This window comes from Sorex araneus, chromosome 11, assembly GCF_027595985.1.
Source record: "Sorex araneus isolate mSorAra2 chromosome 11, mSorAra2.pri, whole genome shotgun sequence".
NCBI classification, from domain to species: domain Eukaryota; kingdom Metazoa; phylum Chordata; class Mammalia; order Eulipotyphla; family Soricidae; genus Sorex; species Sorex araneus.
The window spans coordinates 24,883,708-24,901,993 of NC_073312.1; the positions used below are offsets into that span (position 1 = coordinate 24,883,708).

The window sequence follows — 18,286 nt, forward strand, 5'->3', positions numbered from 1 at the left end:
AGTGCAAAGCAAACATCCTATCCGCTGGGCTATCGCTCCAGCCCCGACCAGAGGTATTCTTAACGAACTTAATGAAGCTATTGATGCAGGATGTGTGTTTAGGAGAAAAAGTACGTGTGAAACTAGCACCACTGAAAGAAGCACAACAATACTTTGAGGTTCTTTTGAGTTGATGTTTATTAATCTGCATAGTTACTCAGATGTTCCAAATACTGGGGGGACCCCACAATCCCAATCTTACACAGGAATGCAAGTTAACTTTTTTAATGCCTATTTTTAAAGAAAAAAAGGAAAAAAAAGAAGGAAAAAGAGAAACCCCTTTAAAAAATCTGATTTAACACATTTTTATTTCACTTTTTTTCCATTTCTTTATAAAACAGTCATTCCTCACTAGCAGCTCTCCCCCCTATGGTGGGGGAGGGATGAGGCTGGGCACCTCCAAAGATAAGGGGAAGGGGGAGAAGAGCCCAGGGTTACCTCCTGAGGTTCTTCTGGGCCTGTTTCAACAATGTGTCAAAGTCAAGAGAATCAAATTTGCTCTTTACAGGAGCTGGGTCAAAGTCTTCCCGATTGGAGTCTAGAGAGAAAGACACACACACACACACAAACTTGAGAGTGTTCTTCCCAACCATGGGTCCTCAAAGGGCCCATCCCAGTAACAGAAGCTAAATGCACCCTGATTTTAAGTCAAGGAGAGCCCCCACTTCTCATTTCTGCTCTCATCCCATCCCTTAGATACTTTATGTCTGATGAAGACAAGTCTGCTGGCCTGACCCTCAAAAGGTTGGGAACCCTTCTGGGGAGGAATCAAAATATACGGGAGTTCCGGGTCTCCCTCTACTCACCAAGATCAGAATAACTTCTCTTGCAGAACTGCCTGCGGCCCCCAAAACAGAGATCAAAGGGCTGCTCATCTGCTTGCCTCAGCTTGTGGCCACTCTCGATGGCTGCAAAGGCCTCCTCGGCATAGCGGTAAGTGACGAAGCCATAGTTGTCACTGGTCAGGAGGGTGGGGAAAGGGCTGGGATGGCTCTTTGGGCACAGGCCACGGAGAAGAGAACACTCCCCGGGAGAGAGGGGTACTGGGGTGGTTCTCATTCCCCAAAGGGCCAACCCTTCTGACGGTAGGAATGAAGGTGCCCCGTTGCCCAGCACACAGGAGCAAGAGGTAAAGACAAAGTATCACGAAAACCACTGAGACAAAAGCATCAGAGAGATGAATGGACTGGAAAGCACGTCCGGCTCACTAGGGCCCAGGCTTACCCTTGGACACGGAAGTGGATGGTGCATTCCTCAATCTCTCCGAAAACAGAGAACCTTTGCTTCAGCTCTGACCGAGTCATGCGGCCAGGTATCTTCCCAATGAAGACTACTCTTCTCTCTTCCTGTGTTGGCAAGGGACATTGAGGCACTGAGCCTGTGCCCGGGACAGGTGGCTCTGCTCACAGCACAGGCACAAGCACCCCCCCCTCCCGGGACCATCTTCCACTCACTATTGCACGCTCCTTCTGCAGCACTCTCTGCCTTTGGTAATGGTCGTGGGAACGGTAAGAGCTGTACCTGACAAAAGAAAATGCCATGAAACCCCCAGATGTCTCTAGACTTGCAGTCAGGCACGTGCCTCCCAGATGCTCTGACTCCCTGAACACGTGCTCACCGCCGCCTCCTGTCACTTCTCCGGCGGGGGGATGGAGAACGAGAACGGCTTCGGGAACTGGATGAGGAAGAGGATGTTGAGGAGGATGATGATGAGGAGGAGGAGGAGGAAGAACATCTTCGGGAACGTCCAGAGGAACTGCAACTGGATCTGGGGAATAAAGGGGCCCACAGGAATGCTGGGAGTGACGCCGCCAGTCACATTCTGGCCTCCTTCGGCTCCAGGCTGCCGTGCTATCAGGAAGCTCAGGACCAGCAGAGAAATCTGAAGACCCTCCACAACTGACCTGAGAACCACCTGTGAGCTGTATTTATTTGCTTTTGGGGGGTCACACCTGGCACTGCTCAGGGGTTACTCCGAACTCTGGGGTGACAGGGTTCAAACACAGGTCAACCGCGAGCAAGGAAGGCAAGCTACCCAAAGTACTATCACTCTAACCCTTCATGTGAACTTTAGATGTAGCAGGAAATGTTTCAAAGTGTTTCATAGTATATTTAAGTATGTAACAATTAATTTTTTAAATATTTAACAAGAGAGAAAAAAATGGAGGTCTGGGGTCAGAGCAATAGTATGGTGGGCAGTTTTTGCCTTGCACATGGCCAACCTGGGTTGAATCCCAAGCACCCCAGATGGTCCCCCAAGTCCAATCCCTCAGGAGTGATTCCTGAGTAATTCCAGGAGTAACCCCTGAGCACCACTGGGTGTGGCCCAACAACAAAACAATAAATTTTAAAATCAAAATATAAACGGAAGCCTTACACTATTAGAAATTTATCAGGGAATGCAGGTCCAAGTTTCTGGATCCAGCTCCCCTACCGTGTCTCAAAGGAGTGCCACGACCATGGCACAGGGGAAAGTGACTGTGTAAGACCTGCAACGGGGGCCATTTCTGAAGACATGCCTTACTGTCAAAAAAACAAAAATTCTTGGGGTTGGAGAGAGTAGTACAGGGCATAAGGCACTCACCTTGCGTGCACCACAGCCACACTGCGGAGTGATCCCTGATTAGAGTCACGAGCAAGTACTGAGCACCACAGGATGTGGCCCATAACCCCTCCCAAAAAAACCCCAGAGGCAAGAGTGATAGGAGAGCAGGCAAGGTGCTTTGAGATGCTTTGAGGTGCTTTGAGGTGCTTTGAGCAAATGCCTTTGAGCAGCACCAGGGATGATCCCTAAGAGTAGAGCCGAGATTAAGTCCTGAGCATTGTCAGGTGTGGCCCCAAAATGGAAACAAACAAAAAAATCCAGACACAGATTTAAAAATGTCCTCAGGAGCTGGAGAGATAATTCAGCAATTCAGTGGGTAGGGCACTTGCCTTGCATGGAGCCAAGCCCAGTTTGATCTCTGGCATCCCACATAGTCCCTCCAAGGCCCATAGGATTAATTCCTGAGTGCAGAGCCAAGAAGAACCCCTGAGCACCTCCAGATGCGCCCCTACCACACATACCAAGTCTTCAGTAAGTGGAAAACTTTGGGCGTTACTGAGAAAAAGGTAGTCCCAATGAAATATTGGGTACATAGTAACACCCAACAGACTGCCACACTCTTTAGCAGGAAGGACTAACAACCGTCTATTTCCCACCTTCCACTTCCGATACACACCAGCCAAAATAGGGCCGGGACAGAAATGTGAAGAATGTAAGGAAATCGATACGATCACTGACAATCAGACCCTAACGTCTCCCCAGAGAAATCTCAATGCCAGAGTTTAAGGTGCTGAGCACAGGCTTTGCATATTGGAGATCACGGTCTGATCACCGGCACCACACAGTCCTCTAAAATGACTACAGGTGGCTCAAAATCAAAACCAAAAAAAAAAGGAGGGGACTGGAGCGATAGCACAGCGGCGGGTAGGACGTTTGCCTTGCACGCGGCTGAACTGAGTTCGATTCCATCCCATATGGTCCCCTGAGCACCGCCTGGAGTGATTCCTGAGTGCAGAGCCAGGAGTAACCCTTGTGCACTGCCAGGTGTGACCCAAAAAGCAAAAAAAAAAAAAAAAAGGAAAGGAAAGGAGATTCTCACCCCCTCCCTATTTAGCCCCTCCCCAAGCCTCAGAGGGGGAATGAAAGCTAGGGCCTCAGTTTGCCTTTCAACCACCCAGAAAAGGGGACCACAGAGCAGCTTTAGTGCCTGGAAATAGCAAAGTCCATCGAAAGGGTTGGTCCTCTCAGTGGAGAGGCCTAACAGACCATCGGAGCTCACCTTCGCCACCTCTTGTGTGGGGGGGAGAGGGACCTGGACCGGGACCGGGATGAGGACGACGATGAGGATGAGGAAGATGATGCTTCGCTGGTCTGGTTGGACCCAGAGCTGATAGAACGACTGCTGCGGCCCCGACGGCCCTGCCAGCCCCGGTTCTGGGGACTGGCCGACCTGCAGGCTTTTCGGTAACAGCGCACTGACCGCTGCTTGGCCGAGGGCTCGGGAAGAGTCCTAGCGTCAGTCCGGCACGGCGAGGCCTCAGGGGAAAGCAAGGCGGAAGGGGCGAGGCAAGGGGCAGGGGGTTCTGCCTGCTCATTGCTAGTCCTGTGATCAAGTGGTTCCTGGGAGGCAGCAGTACGTGGGGGCACTGGGGCAGCTGGGCCCAGGGATAAGACAGGTTTGATGGTGATGTCCTGATGGCGTTTGACATTCCAGCGGGAGCCCACCTCTGGAATGACTAGAGCAGGCATCCTTTTGGGGGGTGTCCTGCTCCGAACACAATAGTCATGGTCCCCGGAGCCCACATGAACTGGACTAGGGCCCTGGGCCCCTTCTTGGAGGCGGGCTGCAGCTGGATGTTTGGCCTCTGTGACTCCTTCAGACTTCAGGGTTCCCTCCTGGGCCGTGGATTTAGGAGATTTGGCTTTGGCCAGCAGTGAGACAGCAGCCAGGGGCTTCCATAACTGGTGGGGAGGGGTGGCTGGAGGGGTGAGCCCTGTGAGGGGAGGGAGGATGGACAGCAGAATGAGATCCGAATCTACACTTCCAAACTCGGCATAAGGGGATCCAGAGACCCCCACCTATCTCACAAAGTACAGCAACAACGGTCAAGGGCCCAGCTGCTCTCATGCTGCACTACTCCTTCCCCCAAGTTCCCGATCTTGGCACCTACAAGAGAAACCTCGCCAGCTCAAGTCCTCCTGAACCCCTCAACCTCCCACTGCCTTAACTTTGCTGGGGGCCAGGGCCTGTGGCATCTAGCTCTTCATTCACTGACCCACCCTCCCCACCCAGCACCCGCTGGCTTCTCAGCTACACCTTGCCTGGGCTCAACCTTAAGATGATCGCCTACCCCATCATCCACTTCAGCTGCCTCCCACATTCCTGCTGGGAGAAACCCAACAGCAACCTGGCAAGGATTCTCCAATGCACAGGATAGTCTGAGCAGTGAGTCTGGCACTCAGCTGTTACGATCTGACTTCCTACGGATGACTTGCTCACCGCCCAGGTCAGTTCACCCAGCTCCAGTCAAAACTAACCATTCCTGATTCCCCCCAAGTGGCAGGCTAGTTCTGTTTCTCGCTCAAACTGCTCCACCTGTTAGAATGCGCCATCGCCTCAGTCTACCTGAGCCCAGTGCCTTTCTCATCACCTCTGGTGGATCCCTTCTCCGTAACCCTTCCCTGAACGTATGCCTTCGGTCCCAATATGAAGACACAGACTGCTTTCACATTCAACCAAATCCTCAACATGCTCATTTGTTCGCACATCCTCAAGGCTGAGGATCAGATCTCCGTACTCCCAACGCCTACATACTTGGTGCAGAGAAGGTTCTACAAACATTGGCTGCAGACACTAATCAAAGGCAAGAGATCCCCACCCTGAACCCACCTGCCACGTTGGCCAGTTCTGGGGCTTGTAACCGGTCTAGGGGCTTCTTCTCCTGGGGAGTGTCAACGCTGCTGGTGGGGGGAAAATGGAAAGCCTGATTCATTGCCTCCTCAACACCCTATACATTTGCTTTCCTCGCAGAGCAGAGGGAGAGGAGAGGAGCGTGGGCGCCGAGGAAGTCCAGTACACAAACCGCCCTTATCATTCTCCTCCAGCACGAGAAAGGATGGTAGTGACCAAATTGTAGGCAGGGCCTCAACTAAGCGCTGTCCAATCCAGGAGGTAGCCCAACTATATATTGACAAAACCACCACCCAATTCAAGCCAGGAGACTCACCTGCCCAGCTCAAACCAACCCGAAATTAACATGGAAAGGAACATGCTTCACAGAATGGGACAGGGTATCATGAACGTGAGAAATGGCCTCTCTGGGCTTGCAAATGGAAAACAGGGAGGTCCAGGGCATTTATGTCCTCCAAGGAGTCAGTGTTGGGAGTCCTCATCGCCAATCCCCTCCCCCCACATCTTTGTTTTACACCACCCCATGTTGAAAAGACTTCAAATTTGTTAAAGGAAGGAAATGCCCAAAGGCACGAGTTCGCCGGAAGGTAGGGTTCATCCAGGCCGTGGCTAGAGGACAACACACATCCTCCTTACCTCCCTACCAAGACACCCGTGTGTCCTGGGCAGAGCAAGGGATGGGGCAACAGGAAGACTCTAGAGCTACTAAACATCCCTGCCACAGCGGCATCCAGCAGGTGGTTCGGGAGCGCCAGCCGGCTGCTGACCAACAGCTGTAGGGTAACTCGCTTGGAGGTCTCCATACTCACCCTGAGTTTCCTACAGCCAAGCTGTCAGCAGGAGCCGGGGGAGGGCACTCCTTTTTGGCTGCAAAGAAAGCACGCTTGTTAAAAGCCCAACAAGGGGGCTGGAGCGATAGCACAGCAGGTAGGGCATTTGCCTTGCACGTGGTCAACCTGGGTTCGATTCCCAGCATCCCATATGGTCCCCTGAGCACCTCCAGGAGTGATTCCTGAGTCCATGAGCTAGGAGTAACCCCTGTGCATCGCCAGGTGTGACCCAAAAAGAAAAAAAAAAAAAAAAGTCCAACAAGATGTTAGAGCCAGGAGGCATAAGAGTTGACTCTGAGACCCAAAGAAAGAAAATCTACTTTGCCAACATATTGCACTGGGCTCTTCCTTCCTCTGGGGAGTGGGGCCACCAGGGACACACACAGCAGGGGTCAAGGAGTCCAGCAGCGCTGAGAATGGAAGCCAAGGCATGCATAGCAATACATGACTCTCCTCCTTGGGCTCCCCACCAACCCCGAACTATTCCAACTGTCCCTTCTCCATTCAGAAACAGGGGCCACATTTCTAACTCTGACAAGATTCTACAGAACATGCCTAACTGTTCTCGAAGTTCTACATGACTTGCCTAACCACGAGCTGTTGTTCTTGTTTTACAGCTGATTAAATTTTGCATTTTGCTTGATACTACAAGATACCCGAGACTAATGTGGGAGTGATTTTAGAAACTGCTTTGCGCCAGGTAAGAGCGTAAGCTGATTCAGAACAGGACACAGCATCCCTCACAGCCCTGCAATCCATACGCTGCACTCAAAAAGCTATCCAGCCACCCCCCACGGCGACAGCCTTCCAATCAAATCCTAAAGCACTGCTGACCCTCTGCCTTCATTCACTGCACTCCAGATGAAGTCCTGTCTTTTTGCTAGGTTCAGCTTGAGCACTACTTAGCTCAAGAGACCTGCCTCCATTCGAGCCAAACCCGAGCTCCCTGCCCGTCTGTTCCTACCATGCTGAACTGCCAGCCTCTCCCGAGCCTACAGTCACAGGTGAACCTCGTTTGGGCGGTAAAGAGGGGGAGTAGCGGCCCTAATGTCTGAGAACACCTCCTCCAGCTTAACAACTTCCCCCCCGTCTAAGAAGTCACAGGGTTGGGCCCAGAGAAAATGTCACAAAAATGTTAACTTCCAGAGTAGCCACGCAGGCGCCCTCACCTTCTGACTGCTCAAACTGCTCCAGCAGACTGGACAGGTCCGATGCCTCGATTCCTGGGCAAAAAAAACCAACATGGACTCACCGAAGTCACGAGTGCCAGCAAGCCCCAGTCACCCCACTTCTGCCTTCACGCTCCCCTTTCCCACAGTACTCAGCAACACAAAGCAAAAAGGCGTCAGCTGCCCGAGCATCTGGCCTCACAAGAACCTCCCCAGGGCTCCCAGGCAGGCCGGCCCCCCGGAGCTGGCTTCCCCCAGCCTATGAGGGACAGTGCCCCAGTGCCCTCCCGTGCACTCTCCACACCAACAGGTCCATGCGGCACTCACCAATCTCACTGATGAAAGCCTGCACAACGTCCTCGGGGCCCTGGGCGCGTGGTTTCGGCAGGAAGGAGAGCTTCCTCAGGCGGGCCGGGTGGAGCGCGGGCAGCTTAGGAGCAGTGCTCGGCCTAGGCGTGGCTGCAGAAACTGCCTTGGCCACAGGAGAAGGCGGCTTCTCCCTGGGCCGGGTCTCCTGCATCTCCGGCTTCAGTCTCTCAGATTCAGGCTCGGGAACAGTCCCACATGGTGGAGTCTTGCCCTGGGCGCTCTGCCCGGGGGAGGACACCTGGTGCTTCAGATGAGACGCAGGCACTGGCTTCCCCTCCACCCTGGCAGCCTCTACCGCTGCAGCTCCCTGCCCAGCGGATGCTTGAAGGCCTTGGGGAGGAGCCATCGGCACAGGAAGTACACTTTCCGAAGGGCCAGCTGGGGTGCCACTGGACTCCACCTTGGGTGGGGGGACAGCCCTTCCAACTGAAGCCAGAGGCAACGGAGGTGGGGGCACAGCAGGCCAGAACGGAGGGTGCTGCAGTCCCGGGCCCCAGCCCAAGGGCCCGTAGGAACAGCTGGAACTGTAAGGTGGGACTGAGGCAGGTGGGGGTACCCAAGGCACGTTGCAAGTAGGGGGCACAGCATAAGCACCAGGAGTCCCAGACACGAGGGGTACCGTTGGCGGGGGAGGCAGGCAAGGGTAGCCAGAGGGGGCCACGGGGGGATAACAAGGCCAAGGAGGCACAGGGGCATAGTGAGGGTAAGGATCAGGGGGCACCGGGAGACTAGGAGGCTGCAGGGGCGGTGGGGGGAGACTGGAGACCCCCTGCCCACTGGCAGGAAGGGGCAACATGGCAGTCACGCCCAGTCCACCAGGAGGGAAAGGCGGCGCAGAGGGCATCGGGGGGAGCATGGGCTGCACGGCAGGAGGCAGAGGTGCGGCAGGCAGCGGGATCTCCTGGGATGGCACCTGCTCAGGAGTTGTGGAGGATAGAGGTTTGCTTGCAGGTGGCTCTGGACTAGGAGAGGCAGGGCTGGGAGCCACAGGGACAGAGCACGCTCCGGGAGAGACCTCAGGGCTTCTCTGCACAGCCGTCTTCTTAGTTGGGGCTGTCGGGATGACAAGACAAGGGATGTCTGCCAGCCCCGTGGGGGTCTCCGGGAGGCTGGGCCACTTCCCAGCTGGAGGCTGGGAACTCCTCTCTTTCGCCTCTGCTTGACGCTGCTGCCTCCGACGCCGGTACTCAGACAAGCTAAGGGGTCGGGGTTTGGCTTCCTGGGTGGTGGCACCGGTACCATTCTCTACCTTCAGAGGACCCACGGCCTTGCCTTCAGAGACGGCAGCTTTCGAGAGAGCTGAGACCTCTGACTCCAGAAAGAACGGAGAGGCTAAACTTGCCTGGGCGGATAAGGCCGCGCCACGGCGGGGATCAGTGGGCCGAGACTTAGCCAGTACAGAGTCCACGGGAGGGGGATCTGTGGTAACAGAGTCAACTGGCATCGGCATAGCCGGGACAGGGTCAACTGGTGACATGTCATCTGCGATGGGAACGGCCACCGCAGGGCCCACCGCTGCTGAGTCCGTCAGAACTGGGTCAGAGGGGAGAGAATCAACCAGTTCCAAGTCAGCTGCAGCAAGGTCATCTGGGGCGGGGTCGGCAGGCGCAGGGTCGGTGGGAACAGTGCCACCTGCTGTGGGGTCAGCTTCAATGGAGCCAAGTGGCACAGGGTTGGCTGGGGCAGAGTCCCCCCGTGAGAGATGGACCTGAACTGAGCTGCCTTGGATGGGGTCAACCAGGGAGGGACAGAGGTCTCGAGGACCCTCCCCAGCTGGCCTCACTTGTCTGACAGGACTCTCCAAGCCGCTGGAACTCGGTTTCTCCAAGGCGGCTGCCCAGGCCCGAGCCCAGGCCCGGGGTTTCCCTTTGCCACATGCGGGTCCTGCCTCTCTCTGGACTTCCTCTGAAGGCAGGGAAGTCATCTGTCCAGTCCCTCTACACTGCCCACGGGAGGATGACCTCAGTCTCCGGGAATAGCCTTCTGCACTGGCTGCGGGCTGATCCTTGCTCTTCTTCCTCCTGCCCTTTCGGGTCTTCTGGGAACACGGTGCGGAGCTGTCTGGTGGGTTCAGAGGCCCCTTAGGTGCCTCTGGGTCCATGCTGTCCTGGGGCGCCATTAAGCTGGTTAACTCTAGCTTTTCCCTCAGGTCCAAGGACAGACCCTCTTTCTCCAGGCTCAGGGCTTCCTTGGGCACGGTGGCCTCCGTCCCCGACTCCAGTGTGGGCATGAGCAGTTCCAAGGCTGGGCCAGCCTCCAGGGCGTCGTGCAGGAGCCCCGGCTGGGGTTCGGGAGGGATCTGCCGCACCACAACTGGAATCTCCAGGTCATTGCCAGCTGCAGCTGCATGTCCCACAATCTCCAGCACCACACAATCCTCAGGCAGGGCTAGGTCCTCCGTCTGCTCCTGCAGCTCACCGTCCAGTGACGTCAGGTGGGTGAGGGCGGGCAGGCAGTAGGGATGCATGGCTCGCACCAGCTCACTCAGGGAGGAGATGCTCTCATCTCCAGCTGCCTGTCCAGACATCTCTGCTGTCGCTGCCGTCTTCTCTTCCTCCTCAGGACAGGCTAGGTGCATGGGGAAATCTGGAACGCTGCTCGCAGGCTTGTCCAGTTCCCCAGCAAGCAGCTGGTGGCTGAAGCGAGCCACCTCCTCCTCTTCTTCCCCGTCACTGCGCTGCTGGGGAGAAGACTGGCCCCAGCGGGGTCTGGACCTTGAGGGACGCCAACTAGGAAGTTTGGGGGAAGATGTGTCCAAGAAGGAGGGTGGGGAGAAGTCCCAAGAGGGATCGGCGAGAGACATTTCAACCTGCCAGAGGAGAGAGAACGGGAGTTGTTCCCCAATAACATGCTTCTAAGGTGTTACCCTCCCTCTTAAGAGGCCACTGAGGTTAGGCTTACCCCACTCATTCTACTACTGCCTGTGCTGGCTCCCAGCGGGTCAACTGGGGTGATGAGGTCACGCTCTGGGGGTGTCCGAGAGATGGTGAGCAGCTTGTGCAACTAAGAAAAAGACCTACGATTAACATGGGCTTCACAACTGCATGACTGGGCTCCCAAAGGCAGGGGGAACCCCTGCGCCCCCTCCACACCTCTCCCCCAGCCTCCACTCACAGAGGAGCCCTCTCGAGGTGACACAAGCAGGTCCGAGTCAGGAATGCTGTCAAACGGAGACAGATTCTCAGAATCCGCATTGTCCAAGATCTCAGTGAGAGCCGTGAGCAGTGACACCTCATTCTGGTCCTCCAGAGACAACCTGCTCTGCTCCAGAAAGACAACAGAAAGGTGACACCAACATCCCTAATCCCTCCTGAGCCACCAAGGAGAATCTGTCTCTCAGGATCCGTTTAGTCATCTTGTCTGAGAGGAAAACTCCAGGAGGTGCGGCCTCCCCCCTTTTACTGCCACCCAACACCCCCAAGGTCAACACAGACCTTTCAGAACTGACTTGGGGGACCTTCCAACCAACGCTGCAGGAGCCCTGTCATACCTGGCCAACCTAGCCAGCAGGGTCGGTGCTTGGGCAAGATGATACGATGGTGCTTGGGGGCTCCATGATGTTCCAAGGATTTGAGTTTGGACCTTGTATCTTTGTTGGTTTGTTTTTTGGCAGTGCTAGGGATCAAACCCAGGGCCTCACACATTCAAGGTAAGTGTGTTACCAGTAAGCTACTTACCCTGGCCCAGAATTGAGTCTTTTTTTTTTTAATATATTTTCAATACACCATTCCTTGAAGCACTTACTATAAGATCAAGTTGACAGGGCAGGAGAAATAGTACTGTGGGGAGGGTGTTTGCACATGCCAACCTGGGTTTAATCTCTGGTACCCCAAATGGTCCCCCAAGCCCCAGCAGGAGTGATCCATGAGCACAGAGATAGGAGTAAGCCCTGAGCACTTCCAGGTGTGGCCCAAAATAAAATTAAAAAAAAAAAGAAGACCAAGTCAACACACACAGAGGACAGAGCAAATTCCTATTTTTGTCTTCTGTTTCAAAATCCATTTACTGAACTGTTGTGGGATATGGGACGTATCAGATATTAAACTAATAAAACAAATACTACATTTGATCTTAGCCAAACGGCCAAGCAACAGTAAGTCTTTATTTTATAGGGGTCCATCTTTATAGGGATCCATCCACTGTGGTGTTGGGAGCCATGAAGTGTCAGGCCTTAAACCCAGGGTCTTTAACAAGAAATCGAGCTCGACAGGCTGAGCATATGCTATGCGTGCAAGAGGCTGAGTCTACCCATCCTCTGCACAGTACGATTCCCTAAGCACTGCCAGGAGGAGCCACCAAGAGGCACCCAGTAGATTTGGGAGTGATAGTACAGCAGGCAGGGAGCTTGCCTTGAACGCAGCCAACCCAAGTTCAATCCCCATATAGCTCCCTAAGCACAACCAGGAGTAAATCCTACGTGCAGAGCCAGGAATAATTCCCGAGTAGTGCTGGGTTTGGCCCAACATTCCCCCCCCCAAAAAAAAGGGGCACCCAGTCTGACCAAAACAAATATAATAAAAATACAGGCACTTTACATCTTAGGTTTATGTTCTGCTACCTGAGGTATCTTCCTGGTCCCCAAAACTGAATGTTATATTTGCTTTACATACTCTATCCTAACTTAGAAAAGACATACAGTGTTTAGCAGATAAGCCTGGCTAGGAGCCAGAGAGAAAGTCCAGAAAGTAAGATATTTGCCCGCCCGAGGCTCCCTCTACTCAAATTCCTGGCACCACGTATGGTCCTCTGAGCTCAGGGTTATTCCTGAGCAGAGCCAGGAACAGCCCGTGAGCACTACCAGGTGTGTTCCCTCCAAAATATATATATAAAAAAAATAACCACTTTTTTGGGCTGGAGTGATAGCACAGCGGGGAGGGCGTTTGCCTTGCACGAGGCCGACCCGGGTTCGATTCCCAGCATCCCATATGGTCCCCCAAACACCGCCAGGAGTAATTCCTGAGTGCAAAAGCCAGAAGTAACCCCTGAGCATAGCCGGGTGTGACACAAAAAGAAAAAAAAAAATAACCACTTTGGTTAGGCTGGAATTGAGTTCAGATATTAAAACTCTATGGACACGTAAGTCAAGGTCACTACGGCCCAACTCTAACCGGGATAAAACAAGCACTTTCAAGGCCGCAAGGCACACAGAAGCCTGCTTCCGGGGAAACCAGAGCTAGTAAGTCACAGCCGCCCCCACACCCGGTCCTTGCTTACCTCTCCAAGGCTCCCAAAATCTTCAATGAGGGAGATGAGTGAGGCATCCATGTAACTCTGCATGGTCCCCAGCAATGTCTCATCCTGTAGCAACAAGGCATCCATCTCCAGGTCCTTGTCCCTCAGAGTGGGGCCTAGTCGTGACAGACTGACAAAGCTGGAATCATCCCCTTCCTCATGGAGCAGCACCTGTGGCCAAAGTCCCAAGAAGAGATGAGGGCTCCTGTGTGGGCTGTGGGGCAGGCAGCTGACTGACAAGCCCCCTACATCAGGCGCACAGCCCCCACCAATGGGCCAGACTCAGTACAGGTCCAAGCCACGAGGCAAATCCACAACCACAATGGCAGTGTTCAAGAATCTTCAGAGCTGGAGTGATAGTACAGCAATTAGGGCACCTGCTTTATATGCAGCTCCTTGGCTGGGTTTAGTCCCCAGCATCTCATATGGTCCCCCAAGTACCAGGAATGCAAAGTCAGGAGTAACTCCTAAATTAAAAAAAAAAAAAAAAATATGTTCCTTGTGGACAGGGGCTAGAGAGGCAGTACAGGAAGGAAGGCTCCTGCCTTGCATTTCTGCCAGCACTGGTTGGATCCCCAGCACCACATATGGTCTCATGAGCACAGCCAGGGGTGAATCCGGAGTAGGAATAGCCACTAACAACACTTCCAGTGTGGCCCAAAAACAAACAAACAAAATAACTGAAAGGGGCCAGGGTGATAATACAGTGGGTAGGGCATTTGCCTTGCATGCGGCCAACCTAGGTTCAATCCCCAGCATCCCATATGGTCCCCCCAAGCACCGCCAGGAGTGATTCCTGAGTGCAGAGGCAGGAGTAACCCCTGAGCATCGCTGGGTGTGACCCAAAAAAGAAAAAAAAAATCAAAAGTTTGTTCTTGGGGGAGGGAGAGGGAAGGACCTTCTTGGACTAGCTGGTTGGGTCCATAGTCTATTAAACTGGTGGGGGGAAGGAAACCATAAAAAAAGATCAAGCTGGGAGCTGAGGAGAGAGTACAAAGGGCTGGAGTGCATGTAGAGAACATGCTTTACATGCCAGAGTCCTAGGTCGATCCCTGGCACCACATAGTCCCTAAGCACAACTGTGCCCAGAGACGAAGCCAGTCACATTGTCAGTGACAGCTACTTCACTCCGATCTCACTCTGCTTAACTCACATCCCGTCTTCTTCGGTATATGACACCTCAGATTCCCCACACCCCTGCTGCTCTCTGGATTTCCAGATTTCAGTACCACTTGCTTTTCTGACAGTCCTGGCTCATTCTCACAAAATTCCAGGGGACCGGGGACGCAGCTTGGAGAGAGAGCACTTGCTCTGCAATATGAAGCCCTGGGGTTACCGCGGCACAGCAAAATACATGAATAAAACTAGAAAACTAGATCCCAAGTTCCTGTGGGACACCAGACAGCAGGGGGGGTTAAGGCATGACAGGATCCCTAAACACAGCAAGTGGTCCTCAGAGCTCAGCCAGGAGTAAGTCCTGAGCATCTCTGGGTGTGGTCCTGCTCCCTCCCACAATAAAAACAAAGGGACCAAGTTCCTCTGGGGCTTGCGACCCTTTGGATCTTGTTAGCTTATATCCTCCTCCTTTTCGGAAGGCCTGAACTGCTTACACAGCCTGCAGAGCTACGGCGGGTGACCCCGTGTCTGTAACAGAGCTGACAGTCACTCTAACCTCACACTCTGCTACTTCAGGCTCTACAATGTAACACACACGCTCTCAACTGTTGCTCCAAGGGCAGAAGTCTGTTTCCCAGGCCTACCAGGTGAACTAAAGAGAAAACTCCGTTCTGCATATGGAGCAGCCCCACCCCACCACTCCCCAAAGAACTAGCAAAGCTTTCACCTTGTCAGGCCGGAGCCACCCGCCCAGGCCTGTCAGGAGTGAGGGCGTGGGCAGGGCCCTAAGTGGCTAGAACAGAGCTGACAAGACCAGCGGCCGGAGCCTCGGCTATCTCTACTCAGCGAAGCACATGAAGCAAAGGCAAGATGAGGCTTCCACAGACAAGCCTTTCTGGAGCCAAGGGAAAGGCCATCTCCGAAGGGGGAAAAGCAACAGGTGTTGACTGCGAGTCCTGGGCCCAGGGAGAGGAGAGGCGAGACAGGGGCACTGCAGGAGGTGAGGTCTGGAGATGAAGTGGAAGGTGGCAGGGCTGAGAAATGCCTTCCTCCCAGACCGGCACAGTCCTGTAATTATGACCAGCATCTGAAGAGCGCCTGGTTCAGCAGATCCCGGGCAAAGAAGGAGTTGCCCTGTGACCTGTCCTGCCACCTCTCTGACCCAGGCACTGGGCCAGAATCTCAGAGACAAGGCACAGCTCTCCAATTCCTCAGGACCCCACAGCAGGGCCCTCAGAACTAAGAACACCTAAAACTCCAAGGAAGTCACAGACAGCACTTAAGCTCCTTGGATTCGACCCTGTCCCTGTGGGGTTCAAGACCAGCTAGTAGTTTTCAAAATACATTCTATTCTCTGGCCAATTCCTGAGTCTCTTCCTCTATCCTCCCAACACTGTATTACTGAACAGTGTTACTTCTATTAGTACTGGTCTGAAAATTCCTTCCTCTGGCTTACAGGGGTCCCAACTGCCCTCCCCCACCTCTTCTGTTCCAGCACCCTCTTCCACCATTCTCTAACATATCCATACAGGTCTCTCCCATCTTGACCAAAAAAAAATAAGAAACAACACCCCCCCCCCAAAAAAAAAGTCTACGCGCTCCTATAAATGTTCCTCCATGCACAGTCTTCAGGTCCCAGCATAAAAACTAGATTTCCGGGGCCGGAGCGATAGCACAGCGGGTAGGGCATTTGCCTTGCAAGCGGCCGACCTGGGTTCAATCCCCGGCATCCCATATGGTCCCCCAAGCACTGCCAAGAGTAATTCCTGAGTGCAAAGCCAGGAGTAACCCCTGAGCATCGCTAGGTGTGACCCAAAAAGAAAAAAAAAAAAAACCCTAGATTTCCTATGAAGGAATGCTTCATTCGTATGGAGGCTGCTCCATCTATGGGGGACACCTTTGGTCCAATCACCATCATTTGCTAACCTAATAATCCAAGACCTAGATGATGGGGACACGCTGGTTGGTGTCCCCCGAGCTTGAACACAGTAGCTCAATAAATGGCTGGCTGATGAGCTTCCACAGACCCATCTTTATGGGGATGGGGAACACACCTGCAGTCTCCATGAAACCTTTCCAGCCCCAGATGACCATGGTATTTGGCTTACAGGCAGGACCATGGACCCTGCCAACCTCTCCCCCATAGCTCAAGTACTGCCAGGTCTCACAGGAACACCTCCAAAGGGAAGGAAGAGGTGGTGGGCAGCTCCAAGTTCCGGTCCCAGAGGCCCCAGTAGCCCTTTTGGGAGTAGGGTCTGGATTCATCTGTTAAACCTGACATTGCCTGGCAACCTGCTGTCCACCAACTACCACCCACCCCAAAACGCTTTCAAAGGCTCCGCTTCTCTCTTTCAAAGAGACAGCAGCAGTTCAGATAAAATCTAGGCACCCCTCCACGCTGAGTTGGGTACAGACTGCAAATAAGACAAGCTGAAGCGGGGGGAGGGAGAAAAAGGCAGCTGACTGGATAGAAGACCCCAATGCAAGAGTTCTGCTAGGGTAGCACAGTTCTTAATGGCCTCCAACTTTTCCCAGCCCCTGGCCACAATGCCAGCCCGCCTTCCACAATGCCCCCCTTCCCGCCGGTATTGTCAGTCCCGGGCATCAGACCTCGGCTGCCTCCACGGCTGGGAGGTTGGAGAGAAAGTGAAGGGCAAACGACACGATTCCCTTCCCTTCCTGCAGCTTGTCCCGCGTGTCTGCGGGCGCGCTCCCTGCACCCGAGAATCACCAATGAGGGAGGACTGCGGGCAACCCCAACGCCAGTGCGGGTGACTCACAAGCCGGTCAGACCGAAGCCGCCACCAGCTCACGCCGCGGCCCCGCCACCCCCACCCCGCCCACCCGCCCCCAACGCACGCCGCTGGCCGCCGAGAAGACGCCCAGCACATCTGCAAAGTCCTCCGACCATCCGCGGGCGGGAGACGCTGCGGGACCCCGAGCACGAGAGCGGGAGAAAAAGTCCTCCTCGGGTTCTGGGCAAAGTTCCGTCCCGCGGCTCCCAGCCCCCGCCTCCTCCGCACCTTCCTTCCCCGCCGGGGGCCCTCCGCGGCCCCGGCCGGCGATGGCGGGACCCGGGGAGACACACCCAGTTCCCGGCAGTGCGGCTCCGGCGCCCGTCCGAGACGCCCGGCAGCCCAGAGCGAGAGAGCCACGTGGACATGGCCTCCCCGCCCCCACGTGGACCCGCGGCCCGCTCCCCCCGCCGGGAGCCCAACCCACGTGGGAGCCGGGCCGCCCGGAGGGGGAGGGGAAGCAGACAAGTTCTCCCGGGAAAAATCTCTCCCCCGGCCCCACGTGGTTCGGAGAGGGACCCCGCAGCGCGGGACGCGGGGCGCCCCCCACGCGGCATCCTCGAGATCGAGAGACCATCTCCCTCCTCCCCCTCGACTCCACGCCCCAATCCCGGGCCCCCCAGCCGCGGGCCGTGTCTCCCACACCCGCGGCTGCCCCTCGAGCGTCCTAGAGGAATGGCCCTGAGGACCCCGCCTCCGTCCGCATCCCCACAGCGAACGGTCCGGGGCTCCGCTCGGCCCGGCCCCGCGCCGCGCAGCCGGCCGGCATCGGCTCGCGAGCGCTTCCTCCCTCTCCTGGAGCGTCCACGTGTCACCGCCCGGCACACGCCGTTTCTGCTTGCCAGCTGCGGGCCGCCCGCCAGCCTCTCACCTGCTCTCCGCCGCTCACAGCGCCAACAGTCCCATAGGGCGCTTGGCTCCGGCTCCCCCAACCGCTGCCGCGGACTCCGCCGCCCGGGTCTGGGCCGGGGCCCCCACTCGGAGGCGGCGCGACTCCGTCTCTCCGCGCCCGGCGCGCCGCCATCTTGGCCCCTGAACACCCAGCGCAGCTCGGATCGCCGGCGCCGCCTCGCCCTGCCGATTGTGGGGCGGGAACTACAAGCCCCGAAAGACACCGCAAGACTACGACTCCCAGAAGGCCGAGCGGCGCGACAAGTACCCGGAAAGAGGAGCCTGGCTTCGCAAGGGAACCTGGGAGTCGTAGTTGCTTTAGTGGGGAGGCCGGCGGCACGTATTCTAGTCCTTCGGTAATGCTTAGTTTTTGTCCGAGCGCACGCACC

General features: G+C 55.2%; 1 protein-coding gene and 1 pseudogene across 7 annotated transcripts; both read right to left on the minus strand.

Moving 5' to 3' along the window:
• Nucleotides 1–167: 167 nt before the first annotated feature.
• Nucleotides 168–18,069, minus strand: PPRC1 (PPARG related coactivator 1). 7 transcript variants are annotated; one of them, XM_055119127.1, is made up of 14 exons: nt 17,878–18,069; nt 13,078–13,266; nt 10,978–11,124; nt 10,765–10,866; nt 7,822–10,672; nt 7,495–7,548; nt 6,305–6,362; nt 5,475–5,542; nt 3,864–4,578; nt 1,658–1,807; nt 1,494–1,560; nt 1,264–1,385; nt 846–997; nt 168–577 (listed from the first exon to the last, which is right to left on the minus strand). In XM_055119127.1, exons 1-14 carry the CDS (start codon nt 18,028–18,030, stop codon nt 474–476), a joined length of 4,932 nt encoding a protein of 1,643 aa, XP_054975102.1. In that variant the 5' UTR covers nt 18,031–18,069; the 3' UTR covers nt 168–473. The 7 variants fall into 7 exon arrangements, with proteins under 7 accessions (XP_054975102.1, XP_054975103.1, XP_004616380.1 ...); XM_055119128.1 differs by having other exon boundaries at nt 1,494–1,554; nt 5,475–5,545; XM_004616323.3 differs by having other exon boundaries at nt 5,475–5,545.
• On the minus strand, nt 11,793–11,958 carry LOC129399530 (U2 spliceosomal RNA; annotated as a pseudogene).
• Nucleotides 18,070–18,286: the final 217 nt, after the last annotated feature.

Excerpts from the sequence above, each read along its gene's own strand:
- PPRC1 (XM_004616323.3), bottom strand. The coding sequence starts at position 18,030 with ATGGCGGCGCGCCGGGCGCGGAGAGACGGAGTCGCGCCGCCTCCGAGT. Across the intron at positions 10,867-10,977 it reads CACCTCGAGAGGGCTCCTCT|TTGCACAAGCTGCTCACCAT; the intron begins GTGAGTGGAGGC and ends TCTTTTTCTTAG. Across the intron at positions 7,549-7,821 it reads GGCTTTCATCAGTGAGATTG|GAATCGAGGCATCGGACCTG; the intron begins GTGAGTGCCGCA and ends TTTTTTGCCCAG.